The sequence below is a fragment of the Xenopus tropicalis genome, chromosome 10 (assembly GCF_000004195.4).
Source record: "Xenopus tropicalis strain Nigerian chromosome 10, UCB_Xtro_10.0, whole genome shotgun sequence".
Lineage (NCBI taxonomy): Eukaryota > Metazoa > Chordata > Amphibia > Anura > Pipidae > Xenopus > Xenopus tropicalis.
This window is the reverse complement of record NC_030686.2, coordinates 47,505,595-47,530,383: the sequence shown is the minus strand read 5'-3', so window position 1 is coordinate 47,530,383 and position 24,789 is coordinate 47,505,595. Positions and strand designations below refer to the sequence as shown.

General features: G+C 47.0%; 2 protein-coding genes across 6 annotated transcripts in view; both read left to right on the top strand.

Annotated features, from left to right (window-relative positions):
• The window catches only part of shisa6 (shisa family member 6), a 283,418-nt gene extending 258,868 nt beyond the window's left edge, over positions 1–24,550 (top strand). For 3 of the 5 annotated variants that reach the window (XM_031894477.1, XM_031894475.1, XM_031894476.1), the window contains 3 exons: positions 9,709–9,771; positions 16,052–16,204; positions 22,060–24,550. In XM_031894477.1, coding sequence (XP_031750337.1) covers positions 9,709–9,771; positions 16,052–16,204; positions 22,060–22,634 — 791 coding nt within the window. In that variant the 3' untranslated portion in view covers positions 22,635–24,550. The remainder of the gene's footprint in view (positions 1–9,708; positions 9,772–16,051; positions 16,205–22,059) is intronic. The other 2 variants (XM_031894478.1, XM_031894479.1) reach the window with 2 other exon arrangements.
• On the top strand, positions 2,672–4,718 carry LOC108644814 (E3 ubiquitin-protein ligase Midline-1). The gene has a single exon (XM_018089637.2). It carries the CDS (start codon positions 2,767–2,769, stop codon positions 4,360–4,362), a length of 1,596 nt encoding a protein of 531 aa, XP_017945126.1. The 5' UTR covers positions 2,672–2,766; the 3' UTR covers positions 4,363–4,718.
• Positions 24,551–24,789: the final 239 nt, after the last annotated feature.

The window sequence follows — 24,789 nt, the reverse complement described above, 5'->3', positions numbered from 1 at the left end:
GGGTCTGGCTGGCATTTAGGAAGAGTATTGTTAGCGGTTATTTCATTGTGTCGGCGCCGGTAGAGTCCCCGCAGGGCCGCGCTGTTTGACAAAGGAACATACTGTGTTATTACAGGATTATTTTATTCTCTGATGTAATGTTTACTCAACGTTAATCCAGATTAAATTGAACAGGAAAGGTCAGGCGCTGAATGAGATATTGTGAGTTCCCTGTACAAATGCCGGGTAAGTAACCATAGCCGCCAGTCGGCAGTTAGATGTATGGTTGCTAGGGGTTACCAGGTGGGTTGCAGCAATGGCAGTCTGTATAGGCCTGGGATGGGGGAGAGAGGGGAACCAATGGGAGGCTGAGCCAGTGATTCCAATGTGAATATTAAATCCTGCCGGTTTCTTTGGTTTTTATCTGCCGATGATCGCGCCGGGGTTTCTGGGGGAACAAATCCACTGTTGTTACTAAATAATTCAGTTTTCTCGGCTTTGTCCTTGTCCTTTAACCCGGAGTCCCTGTAAGAGTGAAAGCGCTCAGGTGAAGCGCAGTCTGGTGATACTGTAGGGATTTGTGCCGGGGGGCGCTGCTTATTCCTTGGGGGGTCTCTATGGTAAAGGCTGCTGCCATCTTTATTTTTTCTGGGTTCAACACTTCCTTTGTCCAGTAGGGGGCGAGCAGAATGTAAGGATGAAAAGGATCTAAAGGGGGAGGCGGGGCTTCTCTATCAGGGGTCCGTGACAGGCCCCATAGGATTAAAAGTGGGGTTTATGGGGGGATGAGTGGACTATGAATGGGATTTTGGCGTAATTAGGGGTGGGCTGGCAGTTTGGGGGGGATAGTTAAATGGAGCCCCAATATTTCTACTGGTGCCCTAACTGATAATGTATGGGGGGGGCAGTTACAGAGCCTTGTATATTATATAAGGGGAGGTGGATAAATAACATGAGAGAAAGGGCTGTGTATGTGCAACACTGTGTGTATATACTGTATATATATATATATGGGTGCCCAGAGCCAACCAAATGCAATCCTTACAATGAAAGTGCGGCCCCCCCATTGTATATACTTCTAATATCCTCATATTTTACAACAGGGGGTACTTTATTATAATATACGTAAGTTTTACTGAGTCATGTGACAAATGACATCACTAAGCTCCGATTATAAGGATATAATTTACAGTTTGGTCCTATAGGAAAATGAGCAGACTGTATATATATATATATAGGAGCAGGGGCAGGTAGGGTGCTGCTGTATGAGCTGAAATACAAACCATACACATAGCGGAGGGCAGAGCAATACGAGCTGGGAATAGAAACCGTGCCATTCTCTTGCCTTAATCCTTATATATTCCGCCTGTGCCAGCCCTCATAGGCTCTCATTAGTGCCCGGCTGCCCGACCTGCGCAGGAAGAATAAGATGCTAAATTCTCACTCGCAGTTTCTGAGGGGAATGTGAGATCTTTATGCAACTTGGCACAAACGGGCCCAGCCAACCACATGGCACAAACGGGCCCAGCCAACAACATGGCACAAACGGCCCAGCCAACAACATGGCACAGACGGGCCCAGCCAACAACATGGCACAGACGGGCCCAGCCAACAACTGGCACAGACGGGCCCAGCCAACAACATGGCACAAACGGCCCAGCCAACCACATGGCACAACGGGCCCCAGCCAACAACATGGCACAAACGGGCCCAGCCAACAACTGCGGCACAGACGGGCCCCAGCCAACAACAATGGCACAGACGGGCCCAGCCAACAACCGGCACAGACGGGCCCGCCAACAAAGGCACAGACGGGCCCAGCCAACAACATGGCACAGACGGGCCCAGCCAACAACACGGCACAGACGGGCCCAGCCAACAACACGGCACAGACGGGCCCAGCCAACAACATGGCACAGACGGGCCCAGCCAACAACATGGCACAGACGGGCCCAGCCAACAACACGGCACAGACTGGCCCAGCCAACAACACGGCACAGACGGGCCCAGCCAACAACACGGCACAGACGGGCCCAGCCAACAACGCGGCACAGACGGGCCCAGCCAACAACACGGCACAGACGGGCCCAGCCAACAACACGGCACAGACGGGCCCAGCCAACAACGCGGCACAGACGGGCCCAGCCAACAACGCGGCACAGACGGGCCCAGCCAACAACGCGGCACAGACGGGCCCAGCCAACAACACGGCACAGACGGGCCCAGCCAACCACACGGCACAGACGGGCCCAGCCAACCACACGGCACAGACGGGCCCAGCCAACCACACGGCACAGACGGGCCCAGCCAACCACACGGCACAGACGGGCCCAGCCAACCACACGGCACAGACGGGCCCAGCCAACAACACGCCAGGGAGGGGCCCGCAGACTCCCCAGCACGAGACACGAGCAGAATACGGGAGATGTGGCGCCGCCCGGGTGGTGCCCGTACTGAGCATTATTAGCTGGCTGAGGCACTGCGGGGGTTAATGTGCCAGTGGAGCCGGGGGGGTACAGTCCAGCCCTCTCATTAGTTTGGGGGCCTAAAAATGATTGTTGTTTCAGGTCTGCAAGTGACAGACATGGGAGCAAACTCAGCATTTTGGGGAGAAGCTGCCATGTTGCATTGCACCCTCAGTTTGATACAGAACAGGGCTGTAAGAGGCCCAGGCCACCCAGCAAAACGTAATGTCATTTGCTGAACACAAAGGGTTAAGAAAACGGCAGTGAGAGGCCAATCCCCGCAAGCACATGACCCTTTGCTTTCAGTTTCACTTCTCCTGCCATGGCGTCGGAGCTGCGAGAGGAGCTGTATTGCTCCATCTGCCTGGAGATTTATACCGACCCCGCAACCCTGCCCTGTGGCCACAACTTCTGCCAGGGCTGCATAGGGCGGGTGCTGGGCACCCAGGAGGGGTCTGGGGTCTATAGGTGCCCGGTGTGCAGAGAGAAATACCCGGGGCGCCCTGCCCTGCGGAGGAACACAGTGCTGAGTAACATAGCGGAGCATTTCCGGGCAGCTGAGCCCCAGAGAGACGGCACCGCAATCCTCTGCACCTACTGCACCCACTCTCCTACTCCTGCTGCCAAAACCTGTTTGCACTGTGGGGCCTCCCTGTGCGATACCCATGTGGGGGTGCACCCCGAGTCGGCCGAGCACGTCCTCACCGAGCCCACCGCTTCCACCAGGGGCAAACTTTGCTGCATTCACAAGGAAGCCCGCAACTATTACTGCCCCCACGATGATGTTTGTATCTGCGCCTCCTGCTGCCTCGTCGGAGAGCACCGGGGGCATCAGGTGGAGCCACTCTCCGAGGCTTCTGAGAAGAAGAAGGAGAAACTGAGGCAGCTCCAGAAGACACTGTCCCTAAAGAGAGAGCAGACCGAGGCGGCAGCCCAGAGTCTAGAGAGACACCGGAGAGAAGAGAAGAATAGAGTGGCCACCCTGGTAGGAACCTTCACTGCCCTGTTCAAGGATATGAAGGATCCCCTTAGGGATGAGGCTCGGAGGTCCAGCTATGAAATATCCAACAAGGAAAATCAGGTATCAACCACAGCCTCCGCCTTAATCGGCAGATTGGAGGCAAGGGCAGAAGAGCTGACCATCAAAGTGGGTTACATAGAGGACCTGTGCAACATGGTCGACCCATTAACTGTCCTTCAGGAATGGGAGTCGGACAGTATCTGCACGGATCTAGAAGAGGACCTTCAGCTGATGGAAGAACTTCAAGGGGTCCATGGCACTTTGCGCGCCGTAGGGGCCGAAGCCTTTGTGACCCTTCATACCCGCTCAGCTGATCTTCTGCCCGATGTTAAACCAACGCGATGGTTTGATGTCCAAGTGGCGTCGGACCTACGGGTGGATGAAGACACGGCCGCCAACAATGTGGTTGTAACTAGAGACCTGACCACCGTGTCCTGGTCGGGGACAAATCAGCACCGGACGGAGTCGCCCAAGAGATTTCAGTCGTGCCAGGCTTTAAGCTGCAGAGCTTTCTCCTCTGGGAAACACTACTGGGCGGTGGATGCCAGCGAATCGGGGGATTGGATGCTGGGGGTGGCGTACCCCACTATAGAGCGGAGAGGCTCCTTTATTGGCTACGGGAATAGCAAATCCTGGTGCCTGTGTCGGTGCCATAAGGGGGACGCCATGATGCACGGGAGGGAGGTCCGAGTGTTGCACAAATTATCCTGCTGCAAATTTGGGATTTATTTAGACTACGAGGCCGGGCGTCTGTCCTTTTATGAGCTGAGCGCCCCCATCAGGCACTTACACACCTTCACTGCCACCTTCACCGAGCCCTTGCACCCTGTATTCTGTGTGTCTAAACGGCCAAACAGCCCTGATATTTCCTACTGCTGGATCCGACTCCTGACGTAGGGTCTCACGTACTGCCAAGCTTATAGTAACTGAGGATGAAAAAGGACACAATTCCATAAGCTCTTGGGTACTGCCAAGCTTATACATAGCAACTGAGGATGAAAAAAGACACAATTCCATAAGCTCTCGGGTACTGCCAAGCTTATACATAGCAACTGAGGTTGAAAAAAGACACAATTCCATAAGCTCTCGGGTACTGCCAAGCTTATACATAGCAACTGAGGTTGAAAAAAGACACAATTCCATAAGCTCTCGGGTACTGCCAAGCTTATACATAGCAACTGAGGTTGAAAAAAGACACAATTCCATAAGCTCTCGGGTACTGCCAAGCTTATACATAGCAACTGAGGTTGAAAAAGACACAATTCCATAAGCTCTCGGGTACTGCCAAGCTTATACATAGCAACTGAGGTTGAAAAAAGACACAATTTCATAAGCTCTCGGGTACTGCCAAGCTTATACATAGCAACTGAGGTTGAAAAAAGACACAATTCCATAAGCTCTCACGTACTGCCAAGCTTATACATAGCAACTGAGGTTGAAAAAGGACACAATTCCATCAAGTTAAACCTTTTTGTGCAAATGGAACCTGTCTAATAGCTAAATGGTTCAGAGGCCTGACTGATTGCGGATAAGGAATTGGGGAGACATGTTGCTCTGCTGCCTAAAGACCTGGTCATACCGACTTGAGAATAGATTAATGGGATTTTTATCCTGTTTAGGCTTTTGAAAATAATGGTACATATGCATTACTATAATGTTACATTGATAGTTTCTCATTAAAGAAATAAATAATATTGTGTGCCCAGAGCATTCCTTCTCTGTATATTTGTATTTATACATATGGGTAGGGGGTGCCATAGTGTTTCCCTTAGACAGTACAGTATGGGGGTACAGCTTATTGTGTGCCCAGAACATTCCTTCTCTGTATATTTGTATTTATACATATGGGTAGGAGGTGCCATAGTGTTTCCCTTAGACAGTACAGTATGGGGGTACAGCTTATTGTGTGCCCAGAACATTCCTTCTCTGTATATTTGTATTTATATATATGGGTGGGAGGTGCCATAGTGTTTCCCTTAGACAGTACAGTATGGGGGTACAGCTTATTGTGTGCCCAGAACATTCCTTCTCTGTATATTTGTATTTATACATATGGGTAGGGGGTGCCATAGTGTTTCCCTATACAGTACAGTATGGGGGTACAGCTTATTGTGTGCCCAGAACATTCCTTCACTGTATATTTGTATTTATACATATGGGTAGGAGGTGCCATAGTGTTTCCCTTAGACAGTACAGTATGGGGGTACAGCTTATTGTGTGCCCAGAACATTCCTTCTCTGTATATTTGTATTTATACATATGGGTAGGGGGTGCCATAGTGTTTCCCTTAGACAGTACAGTATGGGGGTACAGCTTATTGTGTGCCCAGAACATTCCCTCTCTGTATATTTGTATTTATACATATGGGTAGGAGGTGCCATAGTGTTTCCCTTAGACAGTACAGTATGGGGGTACAGCTTATTGTGTGCCCAGAACATTCCTTCTCTGTATATTTGTATTTATACATATGGGTAGGGGGTGCCATAGTGTTTCCCTTAGACAGTACAGTATGGGGGTACAGCTTATTGTGTGCCCAGAACATTCCTTCTCTGTATATTTGTATTTATACATATGGGTAGGGGGTGCCATAGTGTTTCCCTTAGACAGTACAGTATGGGGGTACAGCTTATTGTGTGCCCAGAACATTCCTTCTCTGTATAGTTGTATTTATACATATGGGTAGGGGGTGCCATAGTGTTTCCCTTAGACAGTACAGTATGAGGGTACAGCTTATTGTGTGCCCAGAACATTCCTTCTCTGTATATTTGTATTTATACATATGGGTAGGGGGTGCCATAGTGTTTCCCTTAGACAGTACAGTATGGGGGTACAGCTTATTGTGTGCCCAGAACATTCCTTCTCTGTATATTTGTATTTATACATATGGGTAGGGGGTGCCATAGTGTTTCCCTTAGACAGTACAGTATGGGGGTACAGCTTATTGTGTGCCCAGAACATTCCTTCTCTGTATATTTGTATTTATACATATGGGTAGGGGGTGCCATAGTGTTTCCCTATACAGTACAGTATGGGGGTACAGCTTATTGTGTGCCCAGAACATTCCTTCTCTGTATATTTGTATTTATACATATGGGTGGGGGGTGCCATAGTGTTTCCCTATACAGTACAGTATGGGGGTACAGCTTATTGTGTGCCCAGAACATTCCTTCTCTGTATATTTGTATTTATACATATGGGTAGGGGGTGCCATAGTGTTTCCCTTAGACAGTACAGTATGGGGGTACAGCTTATTGTGTGCCCAGAACATTCCTTCTCTGTATATTTGTATTTATACATATGGGTAGGGGGTGCCATAGTGTTTCCCTTAGACAGTACAGTATGGGGGTACAGCTTATTGTATGCCCAGAACATTCCTTCTCTGTATATTTGTATTTATACATATGGGTAGGAGGTGCCATAGTGTTTCCCTATACAGTACAGTATGGGGGTACAGCTGCAGTTGTTGGATTAGGCCGGATACAGTTTGCACCACAAAGATCTGGATGAATGTTGAACTATAATTTGTATATTTAAATAAAAGTAATATTTGCCCCATGACATATTATTGCCCCAGGGCTCGGGATTTGTCCATATCAGAATCCTGTATAAAGTGCTGGGGTGCGGCCGGGATGTTGAGCAGACGAATGAGCAGTGCAGGGGTTAATATTTAAGCCCATCCCACCAACCAGGAAAGGAGAGGGGGCTGCAGTGAAAGGGGCGGAGTTTAAGGCACACAGTGGGAGGGGTATACAGTTTGTAGACTCCTCCCACTTTTTACCCCTTTTACCCTTGTTTCTGCCAAAACCCATTCCCAATCACAAGGTTCCACACTTAATATTAGAACAATCTGTGGCTGCCAGGGAATGCTGGGAATTGTAGTTTTATTAAAACGCTGAATGTCAGTGTAAGGAGAAAACCTATTGGCCAACTTGGTGCTGCTCCATTCTCTCCTGTGTATAATCTTATTAAAGAGGCTTATTTACCGAGCAGCACCAACCCGGAAACCGGATCTGTAATCTCACCGGAACCTTCCATTGTCATTTTGTGAGCCAAAGGGGATCCTCTACTAATGGGCCCTGTAATGGGCTGTAATGGGCTGTATGGCTGTATGGCTGTATGGGCTGTATGGGCTGTATGGGCTGTATGGCTGTATGGCTGTATGGGCTGTATGGCTGTATGGGCTGTATGGCTGTATGGGCTGTATGGCTGTATGGGCTGTATGGCTGTATGGCTGTATGGGCTGTATGGCTGTATGGGCTGTATGGCTGTATGGGCTGTATGGGCTGTATGGGCTGTATGGGCTGTATGGGCTGTATGGGCTGTATGGGCTGTATGGGCTGTATGGCTGTATGGGCTGTATGGCTGTATGGTATGGCTGTATGGGCTGTATGGGCTGTATGGGCTGTATGGCTGTATGGGCTGTATGGCTGTATGGCTGTATGGGCTGTATGGCTGTATGGGCTGTATGGGCTGTATGGGCTGTAATGGGCTGTATGGGCTGTATGGGCTGTATGGGCTGTATGGGCTGTATGGGCTGTATGGCTGTATGGCTGTATGGGCTGTATGGCTGTATGGGCTGTAATGGGCTGTATGGCTGTATGGGCTGTATGGCTGTATGGGCTGTATGGCTGTATGGCTGTATGGGCTGTATGGCTGTATGGGCTGTATGGGCTGTATGGCTGTATGGGCTGTATGGGCTGTATGGGCTGTATGGCTGTATGGGCTGTATGGGCTGTATGGCTGTATGGGCTGTATGGCTGTATGGGCTGTATGGGCTGTATGGGCTGTATGGGCTGTATGGGCTGTATGGGCTGTATGGGCTGTATGGGCTGTATGGCTGTATGGCTGTATGGCTGTATGGCTGTATGGGCTGTATGGCTGTATGGGCTGTATGGGCTGTATGGGCTGTATGGCTGTATGGCTGTATGGGCTGTATGCTGTATGGCTGTATGGGCCTGTATGGCTGTAATGGGCTGTATGGGCTGTAATGGGCTTGTATGGCTGTATGCTGTATGGCTGTATGGGCTGTATGGCTGTATGGGCTGTATGGGCTGTATGGGCTGTATGGGCTGTATGGCTGTATGGGCTGTATGGCTGTATGGCTGTATGGCTGTATGGGCTGTATGGCTGTAATGGGCTGTATGGCTGTATGGGCTGTATGGGCTGTATGGATGTGCTGTATGGGCTGTATGGGCTGTATGGCTGTATGGCTGTAATGGCTGTTGGCTGTATGGGCTGTATGGGCTGTATGGCTGTATGGCTGTATGGGCTGTATGGGCTGTATGGCTGTATGGGCTGTATGGGGCTGTATGGCTGTATGGCTGTATGGCTGTATGGCTGTATGGCTGTATGGGCTGTATGGCTGTATGGCTGTATGGGCTGTATGGCTGTATGGCTGTATGGCTGTATGGGCTGTATGGCTGTATGGGCTGTATGGCTGTATGGCTGTATGGGCTGTATGGCTGTATGGCTGATGGGCTGTATGGCTGTATGGCTGTATGGGCTGTATGGGCTGTATGGGCTGTATGGCTGTATGGGCTGTATGGGCTGTATGGCTGTATGGCTGTATGGGCTGTATGGGCTGTATGGGCTGTATGGCTGTATGGCTGTATGGGCTGTATGGGCTGTATGGCTGTATGGGCTGTATGGGCTGTATGGGCTGTATGGGCTGTATGGCTGTATGGGCTGTATGGGCTGTATGGGCTGTATGGCTGTATGGGCTGTATGGGCTGTATGGGCTGTATGGGCTGTATGGCTGTATGGGCTGTATGGGCTGTATGGGCTGTATGGCTGTATGGGCTGTATGGGCTGTATGGGCTGTATGGGCTGTATGGCTGTATGGCTGTATGGGCTGTATGGGCTGTATGGCTGTATGGCTGTATGGGCTGTATGGGCTGTATGGGCTGTATGGCTGTTGGCTGTATGGCTGTATGGGCTGTATGGGCTGTATGGGCTGTATGGCTGTATGGGCTGTATGGGCTGTATGGCTGTATGGGCTGTATGGGCTGTATGGGCTGTATGGGCTGTATGGGCTGTATGGCTGTATGGGCTGTATGGGCTGTATGGCTGTAGCTGGAAGAATCTGGTTCCCTGTAACTGCCATACTAACCTTATTGCAGTTCCTCAGTTCCTGCCTATGATGTGCCCCAAATCTACCCACCCCCCATGTTATATGTCTGCTTGTTGCCACTGATAAAGCCAAGGAAGCCATTCACTGACTGTACAATCTCTTCTCTGTTACAGGGGATCACCAGCAAAACTACAATCACCTTGTTCTGAACAGTTCGTCCCAGACCCCCACTAACGGTGAGGCACGGCGAGCCCCCCCAAGGGCAACCTCATATGTTATATGTAACCACTGTCTGCCGTGACTGTATGTAGAGCCCAGCAGTGCCGTCTGTACCCCCAGCTGTACCCCCATACTGTACTGTCTAAGGGAAACACTATGGCACCCCCTACCCATATGTATAAATACAAATATACAGAGAAGGAATGTTCTGGGCACACAATAAGCTGTACCCCCATACTGTACTGTCTAAGGGAAACACTATGGCCCCCCTACCCATATGTAAAATACAATATACAGAGAAGGAATGTTCTGGGCACACAATAAGCTGTACCCCCATACTGTACTGTCTAAGGGAAACACTATGGCACCTCCTACCCATATGTATAAATACAAATATACAGAGAAGGAATGTTCTGGGCACACAATAAGCTGTACCCCCATACTGTACTGTCTAAGGGAAATACTATGGCACCCCTACCCATATGTATAAATACAAATATACAGAGAGGAATGTTCTGGGCACACAATAAGCTGTACCCCCATACTGTACTGTCTAAGGGAAACACTATGGCACCCCCTACCCATATGTATAAATACAAATATACAGAGAAGGAATGTTCTGGGCACACAATAAGCTGTACCCCCATACTGTACTGTCTAAGGGAAACACTATGGCACCTCCTACCCATATGTATAAATACAAATATACAGAGAAGGAATGTTCTGGCACACAATAAGCTGTACCCCCATACTGTACTGTCTAAGGGAAACACTATGGCACCCCCTACCCATATGTATAAATACAAATATACAGAGAAGGAATGTTCTGGGCACACAATAAGCTGTACCCCCATACTGTACTGTCTAAGGGAAACACTATGGCACCCCTACCCATATGTATAAATACAAATATACAGAGAAGGAATGTTCTGGGCACACAATAAGCTGTACCCCCATACTGTACTGTCTAAGGGAAACACTATGGCACCCCCTACCCATATGTATAAATACAAATATACAGAGAAGTAATGTTCTTGGCACACAATAAGCTGTACCCCCATACTGTACTGTCTAAGGGAAACACTATGGCACCCCCTACCCATATGTATAAATACAAATATACAGAGAGGGAATGTTCTGGGCACACAATAAGCTGTACCCCCATACTGTACTGTCTAAGGGAAACACTATGGCACCTCCTACCCATATGTATAAATACAAATATACAGAGAGGGAATGTTCTGGGCACACAATAAGCTGTACCCCCATACTGTACTGTCTAAGGGAAACACTATGGCACCCCCTACCCATATGTATAAATACAACTATACAGAGAAGGAATGTTCTTGGCACACAATAAGCTGTACCCCCATACTGTACTGTCTAAGGGAAACACTATGGCACCCCCTACCCATATGTATAAATACAACTATACAGAGAAGGAATGTTCTTGGCACACAATAAGCTGTACCCCCATACTGTACTGTCTAAGGGAAACACTATGGCACCCCCTACCCATATGTATAAATACAAATATACAGAGAAGGAATGTTCTGGGCACACAATAAGCTGTACCCCCATACTGTACTGTCTAAGGGAAACACTATGGCACCCCCTACCCATATGTATAAATACAACTATACAGAGAAGGAATGTTCTTGGCACACAATAAGCTGTACCCCCATACTGTACTGTCTAAGGGAAACACTATGGCACCTCCTACCCATAGGTATAAATACAACTATACAGAGAAGGAATGTTCTTGGCACACAATAAGCTGTACCCCCATACTGTACTGTCTAAGGGAAACACTATGGCACCCCCTACCCATATGTATAAATACAAATATACAGAGAAGGAATATTCTGGGCACACAATAAGCTGTACCCCCATACTGTACTGTCTAAGGGAAACACTATGGCACCTCCTACCCATATGTATAAATACAAATATACAGAGAAGGAATGTTCTGGGCACACAATAAGCTGTACCCCCATACTGTACTGTTTATATAAAGGGAATAACTGGACTATAACCCCTATACTAATCAGAGTAGATGTCCCAGTGTAAGGGATAGGGGGAGGGAAGAGCTTATGTTTATGCTGTAGGATAAGTCCTTTATTTGAGTTATTTAACAATCACTAATCCTCCTTAAAGCAAGAGGGATAAATATAAAATCCGTTATTTAGAGCACAAAGGATTAATGGAGCAGAGAGATGCGCTTCTTTATTTCAGGCTAAATTTAAGGTAAACACGGTTATTAAAAATTAACGATGGTTATAATCCCGGGCAGCTTGTGGGCAAACATTGTGCAATGTATTAATCCCCGGCCTGTGGAGCTGCCATTGTATCGCTGCCAACCCCCCGCTGTGCCCGCTCTCTCTCCGGCTCTGGCCTGCAGGGATTCCTGGGAAAAAGCCCCACTTGCCCCTGTGTGAGAGAGACCTCTGCTGGGTGTTCTGCTGTCAAACAGGAGATTGGTTTGTTGCAAGTAGGGGGGTCTGTTATAGGCACCTACTGGGGCATCACAGATTGGCTCTATTGGGGAGTGGCGCTAGTAACAGGAGGGCAAATCATTTACAGTAGAGCAAGATGGAGACAGTGGGGCAAGATGGAGACAGTAGGGCAAGATGGAGACAGTAGGGCAAGATGGAGACAGTAGGGCAAGATGGAGACAGTAGGGCAAGATGGAGACAGTAGGGCAAGATGGAGACAGAAGGGCAAGATGGAGACAGTAGGGCAAGATGGAGACAGTAGGGCAAGATGGAGACAGTAGGGCAAGATGGAGACAGTAGGGCAAGATGGAGACAGTAGGGCAAGATGGATACAGTAGGGCAAGATGGAGACAGTAGGGCAAGATGGATACAGTAGGGCAAGATGGAGACAGAAGGGCAAGATGGAGACAGTAGGGCAAGATGGAGACAGTAGGGCAAGATGGATACAGTAGGGCAAGATGGAGACAGTAGGACAAGATGGAGACAGTAGGGCAAGATGGATACAGTAGGACAAGATGGAGACAGTAGGGCAAGATGGAGGCAGTAGGGCAAGATGGAGACAGTAGGGCAAGATGGAGACAGTGGGGCAAGATGGATACAGTAGGGCAAGATGGAGACAGTAGGACAAGATGGAGACAGTAGGGCAAGATGGATACAGTAGGACAAGATGGAGACAGTAGGGCAAGAAGGAGGCAGTAGGGCAAGATGGAGACAGTAGGGCAAGATGGAGACAGTAGGGCAAGATGGAGACAGTAGGACAAGATGGAGACAGTAGGGCAAGATGGAGACAGTAGGACAAGATGGAGACAGTAGGGCAAGATGGAGGCAGTAGGGCAAGATGGAGACAGTAGGGCAAGATGGAGACAGTAGGGCAAGATGGAGACAGTAGGGCAAGATGGATACAGTAGGACAAGATGGAGACAGTAGGACAAGATGGAGACAGTAGGGCAAGATGGAGACAGTAGGGCAAGATGGAGACAGTAGGGCAAGATGGCAATAGTAGGACAGGCTGGGCACAGTAGAGCAGAATAGTTACAGTAGGACATTATGGTGACAAAAGAGCAAGTTGGAGGCATCAGAGTGAGATGACAATAGATGGACAGAATTACAAAAATACGGTAATAAAGAGGCAGAAAGGCAAGATGGAAGTTAAGATCTTGGCAGTTAGTAAGGATGGGGAGAGGACCATATGGCTGAAACAGACAAGAGGGATCATGGCAGCTCCAAGCTCTCTATGGTTCCTGCCCACCTACAGCCCTGGGTAGCGCCATACAACTCCCAGTACTGACTGTTCCGCTGGGGCCCCTCTGTCCCTATTTGCCGGATTCCCTGCCCGTCGTTGTGCGGCGACACATTCCTTGTTGTAAATCCCCAGAGTTCTGCCGTCGCGGAACAGCCAATCATTTATCTTATTTACTGGGACATTTACATGAGGCAGTAAATACATAATATTAGAAAGGGGCGGGGGGTAAGCGCTAATGTGTAATAAAGCATCTCATTGGCTCGTGATTGATCCTCGCTCATCCGGGCCACTTCACAGGCCAATAAATGCTGCAGTGGCAGATACGGGGATTTATAGGGCCACATGGCGCATCTAAACGGCCGGCGCTTGTTTCCATATCGTATATAACGTTTTATTGTAGGGACATAACTTCCTGCCACTGTATCAATAAACTCATTCACTGCCGTAAGGAACGGGGGGCAATTATTCTTCCATTTACAGTTTTGCAGGAATGGAAGTGTTTTTATGGGCTCTGAGTTTGATTTCACTAAACCAACACCGATACATTTCATACAATAAACAGATGTATTATACATGGAATTGGCACTGTATTTATCCCACCGTGGGTTCTGGGGTATTATACATGGAATTGGCACTGTATTTATCCTGCTGTGGGTTCTGGGGTATTATACATGGAATTGGCACTGTATTTATCCTGCTGTGGGTTCTGGGCGTATTATACATGGAATTGGCACTGTATTATCCTGCTGTGGGGTTCTGGGGTATTATACATGGAATTGGCCACTGTCTTTAATCCTGCTGTGGGTTCTGGGGGTTAATTAATACATCGGAATTGGCCCTGTATTTATCCTGCTGTGGGGTTCTGGGGTATTAATACATGGAATTGGCTCTGTATTATATCCTGCCTGTGCGGTTATCGGGGATTATACATGGAATTGGCACTGTAATTTATCCCACCGTGGGTTCTGGAGGTATTATACATCGGAGATTGGCACTGTATTTATCCTGACTGTGGGCTTGGGATTACATGGATGGCCTGGTATTATCCCTGGGTCCTGGGGATACCATGGAATTGGCCACTGTATTTCATCCCTGCTGTGGGTTCTGGGGTATTATACATGGAATTGGCACTGTATTTATCCTGCTGTGGGTTCTGGGGATTATACATGGAATGCACTGTATTTATCCTGCTTGGGTTCTGGTATTATACATGGAATTGGCACTGTATTTTATCCTGCTGTGGGTTCTGGGGTATTATACATGGAATTGGCACTGTATTTATCCTGCGTGGGTTCTGGGGATATACATGGAATTGGCATGTATTTATCCTGCTGTGGGTTCTGGGGATTATACATGGAATGGCACTGTATTTATCTGCTGTGGTTCTGGGGTATTATACATGGAATTGCACTGTATTTATCCCGCTGTGGGTTCTGGGTATTATACATGGAATTGGCCACTGTATTTATCCTGCTGTGGGTTCTGGGTATTATACATGGAATTGGCACTGTATTTATCCTGCTGTGGGTTCTGCGGGTATTATACATGGAATTGCACTGTATTTATCCTGCTGTGGTTCTGGGGTATTATACATGGAATTGGCACTGTATTATCTGCTGTGGGTTCTGGGGTATTATACATGGATATTGGCACTGTATTAATCTGCTGTGGGTTCTGGGTATTAATACTGGAATTGGCACTGTAATTTATCCTGCTGTGGGTTCTGGGGTATTATACATGGAATTGGCACTGTATTTATCTGCTGTGGGTTCGGGGTATTATACATGGAATTGGCACTGTATTTATCTGCTGTGGGTTCTGGGTATTATACATGGAATTGGCACTGTATTTATCCTGCTGTGGGTTCTGGGTATTATACATGAATTGGCACTGTATTTATCCCGCTGTGGTTCTGGGGTATTATACTGGAATTGCACTATTTATCCGCTGTGGGTTCTGGGTATTATACATGGAATGCACTGTATTTATCCTGCTGTGGGTTCTGGGTATTATACATGGAATTGGCACTGTATTTATCTGCTGTGGGTTCTGGGGGTATTATGACATGGATGGCACTGTATTATCTGCTGTGGGTTCTGGGTATTATACATGGAATTGGCACTGTATTTATCCTGCTGTGGGTTCTGGGGTATTATACATGGAATTGGCACTGTATTTATCCCGCTGTGGGTTCTGGGGTATTATACATGGAATTGGCACTGTATTTATCCTGCTGTGGGTTCTGGGGTATTATACATGGTATTGGCACTGTATTTATCCTGCTGTGGGTTCTGGGGTATTATACATGGAATTGGCACTGTATTTATCCTGCTGTGGGTTCTGGGGTATTATACATGGTATTGGCACTGTATTTATCCTACTTTAAGTTCTGAGGTTTAGTTAGCCTTCAAAAACATGGTGGATCTTCTCAGTGAGAACACAATGTTTATTTATCTCTTGCTGACGCCCCCCCCCTTCCTTTACAACCAACATATTCATTTGCAGACAACCCACGCATCCTTAATGCACTGATTTACCCTTTATCTTCCTTCTTTACAGAGAAACCTCGGATGAACAACATCCTGACCTCTGCCACCGAGCCATACGACCTGTCCTTCTCCAGATCGTTCCAGAACCTCTCCCATCTCCCCCCCTCCTACGAGTCGGCCGTCAAGACCAATCCAAGTAAATATTCTTCCCTGAAGAAATTGAGTAGGTGGCAGGCATTTCATTTCTCATTGGCTTTGGGGGACGATGGACCCTTCCGTGCAATGTTTTCCAACACATTCAGTCTCTCTGTTGTCTTTGTTCTTCTATGAATCTCTGCCGGTTCCACCGTTGGACTGAGCCACGATTGTCCGGGGGTGGGTAGAGGTAATTAAAAAAGAAAAACATTTAAAATATGCCCCTTAGGGAGGCAACTTTAACTAAAAAAGATGGAATTCGGTTGCCTTCTCTGGTATTTTAGGCCCAATAGCAGTAACATCTCTACAGGAAAGCTATGGAATACACAGTATAAAAATGAAGGTATAGTTGCCCTTCAAAGTCACACAGAGACATCTGTCCAAATTGGGTTTTTTCTGCGCAATTAGAAAAAAAAGAATAATTTGCATCTAGATAATCACATACGGAATTATCCGCCGCCAATTTATTCTTCTTCTTCCAGAACATTTACTAAGGGAAACACTATGGCACCTCCTACCCATATGTATAAATACAAATATACAGAGAAGGAATGTTCTGGGCACACAATAAGCTGTACCCCCATACTGTACTGTCTAAGGGAAACACTATGGCACCCCCTACCCATATGTATAAATACAAATATACAGAGAAGGAATGTTCTGGGCACACAATAAGCTGTACCCCCATACTGTACTGTCTAAGGGAAACACTATGGCACCTCCTACCCATATGTATAAATACAAATATACAGAGAAGGAATGTTCTGGGCACACAATAAGCTGTACCCCCCCATACTGTACTGTCTAAGGGAAACACTATGGCACCTCCTACCCATATGTATAAATACAAATATACAGAGAAGGAATGTTCTGGGCCTGTTACTAATATAACAATCCTTTTTTGCTTGAAAAGTTTCACCCCTGGAGACACTGCCAGAAAGGCTCCAGCTCAACGGCAGAGCGAATAGAAATAAACAAAAACAATAAACAAAAAACCCTAATTTCTGATTGTCTCACGAGACTCCCTATCTGCACGGAGCATGAGACTGCGTCAGACCCCTAAATCCATCAGTGTCTGGGAGCTGCAGATAAGGCCTCGTACATATGTATGAAGGAAGGCTCCGCTCCCAGGCTCTGTATCGGGGAAAGCAGTCGCGCGTTCCCCCTAGTTGGGCTGCACTGAGCGCCACTGGGGTAAAACTGGGCCTAAGGGAACGTACCAATAGCGGCCTTCAGGGGGGTGTCATGTGTTCAACCACAGGGCTATGCAAGGGTTAACTGATCTCATGTTTCCCAGTGGGTTTGTACCCAAGGGAGCAGAAACCACTGAATACTGGTCCTGCCGTGGGTACTGATCCACTGGGGACCTGAGTGAGGTGTAGAATCACAAAACATGGCGATTAATATCCCCCCACCAAACACCATGGGACTATTGTGTCTACAGGTAGGAGATGGTGGGGTTTCAGTAGGGCAAGATGGAGACAGTAGAACAAGATGGAGACAGTAGAACAAGATGAAGACAGTAGGGCAAGAAGGAAACAGTTGGGCAAGATGAAGACAGTAGGGCAAGAAGGAGACAGTTGGGCAAGATGAAGACAGTAGGGCAAGATGAAGACAGTAGGGCAAGATGGAGACAGTAGGGCAAGATGGAGACAGTAGGGCAAGATGGAGACAGTAGGGCAAGATGGAGACAGTAGGGCAAGATGAAGACAGTAGGGCAAGATTGAGACAGTAGGGCAAGTGGGTGAGTAGTAGGGCAAGATGGAGACAGTAGGGCAAGTGGGTGAGTAGTAGGGCAAGTGGGTGGCAGTGTGGCAAAAAGGCCCATGTTGGCCATTGGGGGCACGTGTAGGGCTCTTGGTGGCAGTAGTAATGGATGCAGTCTCCACTGATGGTTTCTGGTTGCTCAAGCTTAACTCAGAATTCCTTAGTCCAGGCAGAACATAGCTTATATAACCAATGGAGTATTAGTTCCACCTTCAACTATAAATTCTCGCCATCCCTGCTGACAGTTGTGTGATAATAGTAGGAAGGTTTTTTACCAGCTGCATATCCCTCTGGTACGGTCTGGGCCACCGATGCCATAGAGACAGAAGGTGGGGAAGTCGATGGAGCTACCAGACTTGGCTCCATTCATTTCTCTTTGCTGAGACCTTGGGCAGGGCTAGTCTTAGGGTTGGACAAATGGGTCTTAACACAAGGTCTCGGGTATCACAGGGGTCTGCATAAAGGAAACAATGTAGATGAAAGTACAAAGGATACATGACAAGCTGCAGCTTCTGTTGCACAGACTTAGTAGTTGCAACTGGTAGTAACAAACACCTGAGTATTTGACACCTCTGCAAACATTGTTTTTTATCCAATTTTTAACTGTAAAAGGAAATGGATAGAACTGTGGGAAATATTATTAGAATCAGAAAACAGCTTGACATCTATAGTTCTACAATGCGCCAAAGTGGTTTCCAACCTTCCCGGCAGTGTGGGGGTGAGTTTGGCAGCCGGTGGGGGGGGCTCTCTCTCAGGTGTCGCTGGTGAACGGGATATAAATAATCTCTCGTTTTGCATCAAACGTATCCAAATTATTACTGTTCCCGAGCAGCTCACATTCTTGTGCCAGAACAAAGGAGCCAAACGGCTGGTTCTTTTGAGAGAATCACAGCGCCTAGAGTCACCGTGTTGAGCATGAATAATCCCTAAACATTCTGTGGGTTCAGATCTCTAGGTCCTTTGTATGATCCACAAGCTGGAGATCTGACGGAACCGTAAATATGTATTCTATTGTATATGAGAATATCTTTCTTTCCTCTAGTCATTTGAAAGAATAGGAACCAGTATGAAAGTCTGGAGAAGCTCAATACTGAGGCAAGAGGGAAGAACATGGGAAGAAGGGCAAAGGAGAAAGATGAAGGGAGTGAGGAAGGAGGGAACAGTAAAGGGCAGTGGTGGATAAAGGAGGAATGTTGCATGCTGGGATAGAGGGATGCAAGGGTAGAGGAACAGATAAGGAATGTAGTGTAACAAGGAGATGTTATAAAAGCTGGGATAGAGGAACAGTAACAAGGAGATATGATGAAGGCTGGGATAGAGGAACAGTAAAGGAACATGGTGGAACAAGGAGATATGATGAAGGCTGGGATAGAGGAACAGTAAAGGAACATGGTGGAACAAGGAGATATGATAGAAGCTGGGATAGAGGAACAGTAAAGGAACATGGTGGAACAAGGAGATATGATAGAAGCTGGGATAGAGGAACAGTAAAGGAACATGGTGGAACAAGGATATATGATAGAAGCTGGGATAGAGGAACAGTAAAGGAACATGGTGGAACAAGGAGATATGATGAAGGCTGGGATAGAGGAACAGTAAAGGAACATGGTGGAACAAGGAGATATGATAGAAGCTGGGATAGAGGAACAGTAAAGGAACATGGTGGAACAAGGAGATATGATGAAGGCTGGGATAGAGGAACAGTAAAGGAATATGGTGGAACAAGGAGATATGATAGAAGCTATGATAGAGGAACAGTAAAGGAACATGGTGAAACAAGGAGATATGATGAAGGCTGGAATAGAGGAACAGTAAAGGAACATGGTGGAACAAGGAGATATGATAGAAGCTGGGATAGAGGAACAGTAAAGGAACATGGTGGAACAAGGAGATATGATGAAGGCTGGGATAGAGGAACAGTAAAGGAACATGGTGGAACAAGGAGATATGATAGAAGCTATGATAGAGGAACAGTAAAGGAACATGGTGAAACAAGGAGATATGATGAAGGCTGGAATAGAGGAACAGTAAAGGAACATGGTGGAACAAGGAGATATGATAGAAGCTGGGATAGAGGAACAGTAAAGGAACATGGTGGAACAAGGAGATATGATAGAAGCTAGGATAGAGGGAACAGTAAAGGAACATGGTGGAACAAGGAGATATGATAGAAGCTGGGATAGAGGGAACAGTAAAGGAACATGGTGAAACAAGGAGATATGATGAAGGCTGGAATAGAGGAACAGTAAAGGAACATGGTGGAACAGGGAGATATGATAGAAGCTGGGATAGAGGGAACAGTAAAAGGAACATGGTGGAACAGGGAGATATGATAGAAGCTGGGATAGAGGGAACAGTAAAAGGAACATGGTGGAACAGGGAGATATGATAGAAGCTGGGATAGAGGGAACAGTAAAAGGAACATGGTGGAACAGGGAGATATGATAGAAGCTGGGATAGAGGGAACAGTAAAAGGAACATGGTGGAACAGGGAGATATGATAGAAGCTGGGATAGAGGGAACAGTAAAAGGAACATGGGGGAACAGGGAGATATGATAGAAGCTGGGATAGAGGAAAAAAACTAGGTGGCCAATAAATACTTATTAGACCAGGTGCAAATTGAGCAACTCCTGTTACAATCTCATTTAAGTATCTGGCTTCCAAACTCTCCCAGCACATATTACATTACTGTGTGGATTTAATATCCTCGCTGAGCCGGGAGTATTTAACGAGGGAAACAATATCCCCTTTGGTTGAAGAATTTTGCCTTCAGTAAATGTAATCCCTTTTTGTCTGTGCTAAATTCTCTGTTCATTTGGGGCCCAGCACCAAGCTTTGCCAGCCATGTTTATTTATATGAGCAGGACAGGCCGACCTGTGTCCCATCAGCTGTTCTTCAACTTCAACAATAACATCATTTCAGCCCCTGAATGACTGCAGGTTGGGTGGCATACATCTACATGTCTCCATCTGTCTACTGTCAGCTGTCTTACCTTACTGATGGACATCTTGCCCAACATGCCCTACTGTCTCCTTCTTACCCTACTGTCTCCTTCTTACCCTACTGTCTCCATCTTGTCCTAATGTCTCCATCTTGCCCTACTGTCTCCAACATGCCCTACTGTCTCCATCTTGCCCTACTGTCTCCAACATGCCCTACTGTCTCCTTCTTACCTTACTGTCTCCATCATGTCCTACTGTCTCCATCTTGTCCTAATGTCTCCATCTTGCCCTACTGTCTCCAACATGCCCTACTGTCTCCAACATGCCCTACTGTCTCCATCTTGCCCTACTGTCTACATCTTGCCCTACTGCCTCCAACATGCCGTACTGTCTCCATCTTGCCCTACTGTCTCCATCTTGTCCTACTGTCTCCTTCTTGCCCTACTGTCTTCATCTTGCCCAACTGTTTCCTTCTTGCCCTACTGTCTTCATCTTGCCCTACTGTCTTCATGTTGTCCTACTGTCTCCATCTTGCCCTACTGTCTCAATCTTGCCCTACTGTCTCCAACATGCCCTACTGTCTCCATCTTGCCCTACTGTCTCCATCTTGCCCTACTGTCTCCATCTTGCCCTACTGTCTCCATCTTGCCCTACTGTCTCCATCTTGTCCTACTGTCTCCATCTTGCCCTACTGTCTCCATCTTGTCCTACTGTCTCCATCTTGCCCTGCTGTCCCTGTCTTGCCATCTCCATCTTGCCCTATCTGATACCCATTGTAAGCAGAAGTCCTGCCCTGTTTAAGACTTGTATATTAGTTAATTCTTGTTCTAAATGTACCGTCTAGTATTTCCTGGCTCCTCCCATCATCCTTTGCAAAAGTCTGGAGCTTTCAGAAGTCTCAAACAATTGTGCTTTTATCCTTGCCCGGTTGAAGACGTGCTTCTCACGCCACTAAAGAGAAGCGCTTTGAGCCGTCTCATCTCACTGTGACATTGTGTAATATTCCCGGCTTTGTGTGAGACTCGAGTCTTTACGGGGCGAGAGAGTCTTGTCAGTTGGTTCTGTGCAGAAGGAATATTGTTGGAGAATATAATGAATTGTTTAACATTGCAGAATGCTCTGGGCAGTGTCATTAAAGAAACATCTTCTCTCTCTTTTTTCCCTTCTCGCAGCCGATAAAGAGGCCGATGAATATTACATGAGGAGACGGCATCTTCCCGATCTGGCAGCCAGGGGGACCCTTCCCCTTAACGTTATTAAGATGACTCAGGATCAGCCCAACTACCGCGAGCGGCCAAGACGGCCCGTGCGTGCAATGTCTCAGGACAGGGTTCTGTCTCCTGAAAGGAACATGCCTGAGGAAGGATACGGGATGCCCTACGACCGAATCCTTTCAGACGAGCAGCTCTTATCTGCCGAACGCCTTCATTCCCAAGATCCTCTGCTTTCACCCGACAAGGCGATGACGCTTAAGAGGTCGGATTTTCAAGAAAAATCCATGTCAAGAGCCATCTCCCAAACCGATGTCTTTGTTTCGACTCCCGTCCTGGATCGCTATAGGATGACAAAGATGCACTCTCATCCCAGTGCCTCAAATAACTTGTATAATACATTGGGGGTGAACCAAACGGCGGCCAAGCGGCAGGCCTTCGCGTCCCGCCGGCACAACACGGTGGAGCAGCTCCATTATATTCCAGGACACCACCAACAGTACCGCACAGCCAGCAAAACAGAAGTGACTGTTTGATAGGACATTGCGGACATAGACTCAAGAAGTCCCTGGACAACACATGCCAGTGGCCTTGTAGGCCAAGAAGACCTCTTATGTCCCATTGGTCATTCCACGTTCATTCCTTATTGTATTTTTATTATCGAAAGAGAACCCCCCATGGGATTTTTTGAAGAGAACGCCTTCACCGGTCATAAATCGGACAATAAAAAAGGCTCAGATGTTTTTGTTTTTTTTAACCCTTATCATTCAAGGGCTCTACCTGCATTGACTGTTGTTGGTCTGAGCAGTAAATACCAACCGGCTACAGAACAAAAAAATCCATTCCTTGCAGGTTACTACAGAAAAAAACACAAGTGCCCAGAAGAAGTTCACGTTCATCAACAGTAACATTTAGCCGAAAACCTTCAAACTCTCAATGGCCTCTGGACAAAACCTGGAGCCCACCTCCCACCCATGTCAACTCTTTGATTATTTATGTCTCTTAGCATTTCTTTTTTTTTTCTTTACCCAAAGGAGACCCTGTACTATCAGCATTTTTCCCTCGGAGGTCCTAAACGCTCAACGTTGTGGTCAAGGTGGTCAACGTAGGGTCCGCGTGAGAAAAGAAAATATACTAGTGCCTATTAATCGTCTTTAATGTAGGAATTAGTGTGTGTTTCTCAATAAGCACAATACTACTGATCCATCTCGTCGTACTTTTGCTCCGTTTTTACAGAAACCTGAGTTGTAAATAGACGTTGTTAGTAAATAGGGAAACACAAAGAGTTCTCAATGTTGCAGAGAAGCTTGTTGCCAATATACAAACAAGTCACGTGATGCCATGTTGCACATACTATACGCCATCCATCCTTGCAGCCATTTCATATTAGCTTTTTATATTTTGCTCCATATTTGCCACCCCTAGTGCAGAAGAACCCTATCAAATGCCTCTGTCGGAGGTCTGGATCGAAGGGATCTTTGCCCCCACCACTCAGATCTAGGACTTGTTTTGCAGTTGTCACCTTTCTATTACCCTCATTCATGGTTCTCTCAAGCTTTAGTGATGGCCCAACCATTGCTAGTTGCACCTACTCCTACGTACAAGTCGTACCTGTAAGCCCCTCCTACATACAAGTCACATGTAAGTCCCTCCTACATACAAGTCGTAGTTTTTCATCACATGGACCTATCTTGTTTGACATGGATTCATTTTCGATCTTTGTTACTGTGAGATGAGTTGAGCCCCCAAATCCATGCTGTGTTTGATAGTTCTATGTTCCGGATTGTTACTGATACATATAGTTGTAAATTCCTGTCTGAAGAACGTAGTTGGAATTTCCAAAAATGCTTCTTCCTTGACCGGACATCTGTTTCTCAGGTGAGTAATGTTCGTTAAGTATTTACCCAGGACTTTCAAAACCAAAAAAAAAATATTTGCCATGGGTCATCTGTAGACCTCTTGTGTCGTATATATATATCTATATATTGAGCTTTATATAGTGGAACTACTCACTGAGCAGAGGCAGGGCTTGGTGTAACTGTCATCTAGTTCTAAGATAGTGGACATATTGGACACGTAGGTCATTCTGTCCTGGGGAGTCAAGTCGTTTGTGCTGCTGGAGGTTGGGCGGCCCATTGAGTGTTTTGTTCGGTTCTTGTCCATAAACGATATCCGCCCTTCTGATACCTTACTCAGCGTGATGTAGTGAATATTGTTTGGTGCTGTGCTTATCTCAGTAAGTGTAAGCCCTGGCGTTGAGTATCTGCTACATGAACTACAGCCCAACCCCAAGTAATGGTGACTAGTGATGGGCGAAATGTTTCGGCAGGCATGGATTCGCTACAAATTTCAGCGTTTCTCCGTTGGTGGATTGTTTAGCGAAACGGATGAAAAAATTTGCAGTGCGTCCAAAAATTGTCGCAAAAATAGTCACGCATCCAAAAATTGTCAAAAGAATAGTCGCGCATCCAAAAATTGTCAAAAGAATAGTCACGCATCCAAAAATTGTCAAAAGAATAGTCGCGCATCCAAAAATTGACGCAAGAATAGTCGCGCGTCCAAAAATTGTCGCAAGAATAGTCACGGGCATCAAAAGAATAGTCGCAGGCATCAGAATAGTCGCACGTCCAAAATTTGTTGCAAAAATAGTCGCGGGCGTCAAAATAGTCGCGCGTCCAAAAATTGTTGCAA

Coding starts and splice junctions, on each gene's coding strand:
- LOC108644814 (XM_018089637.2), top strand. CDS start 2,767: ATGGCGTCGGAGCTGCGAGAGGAGCTGTATTGCTCCATCTGCCTGGAG.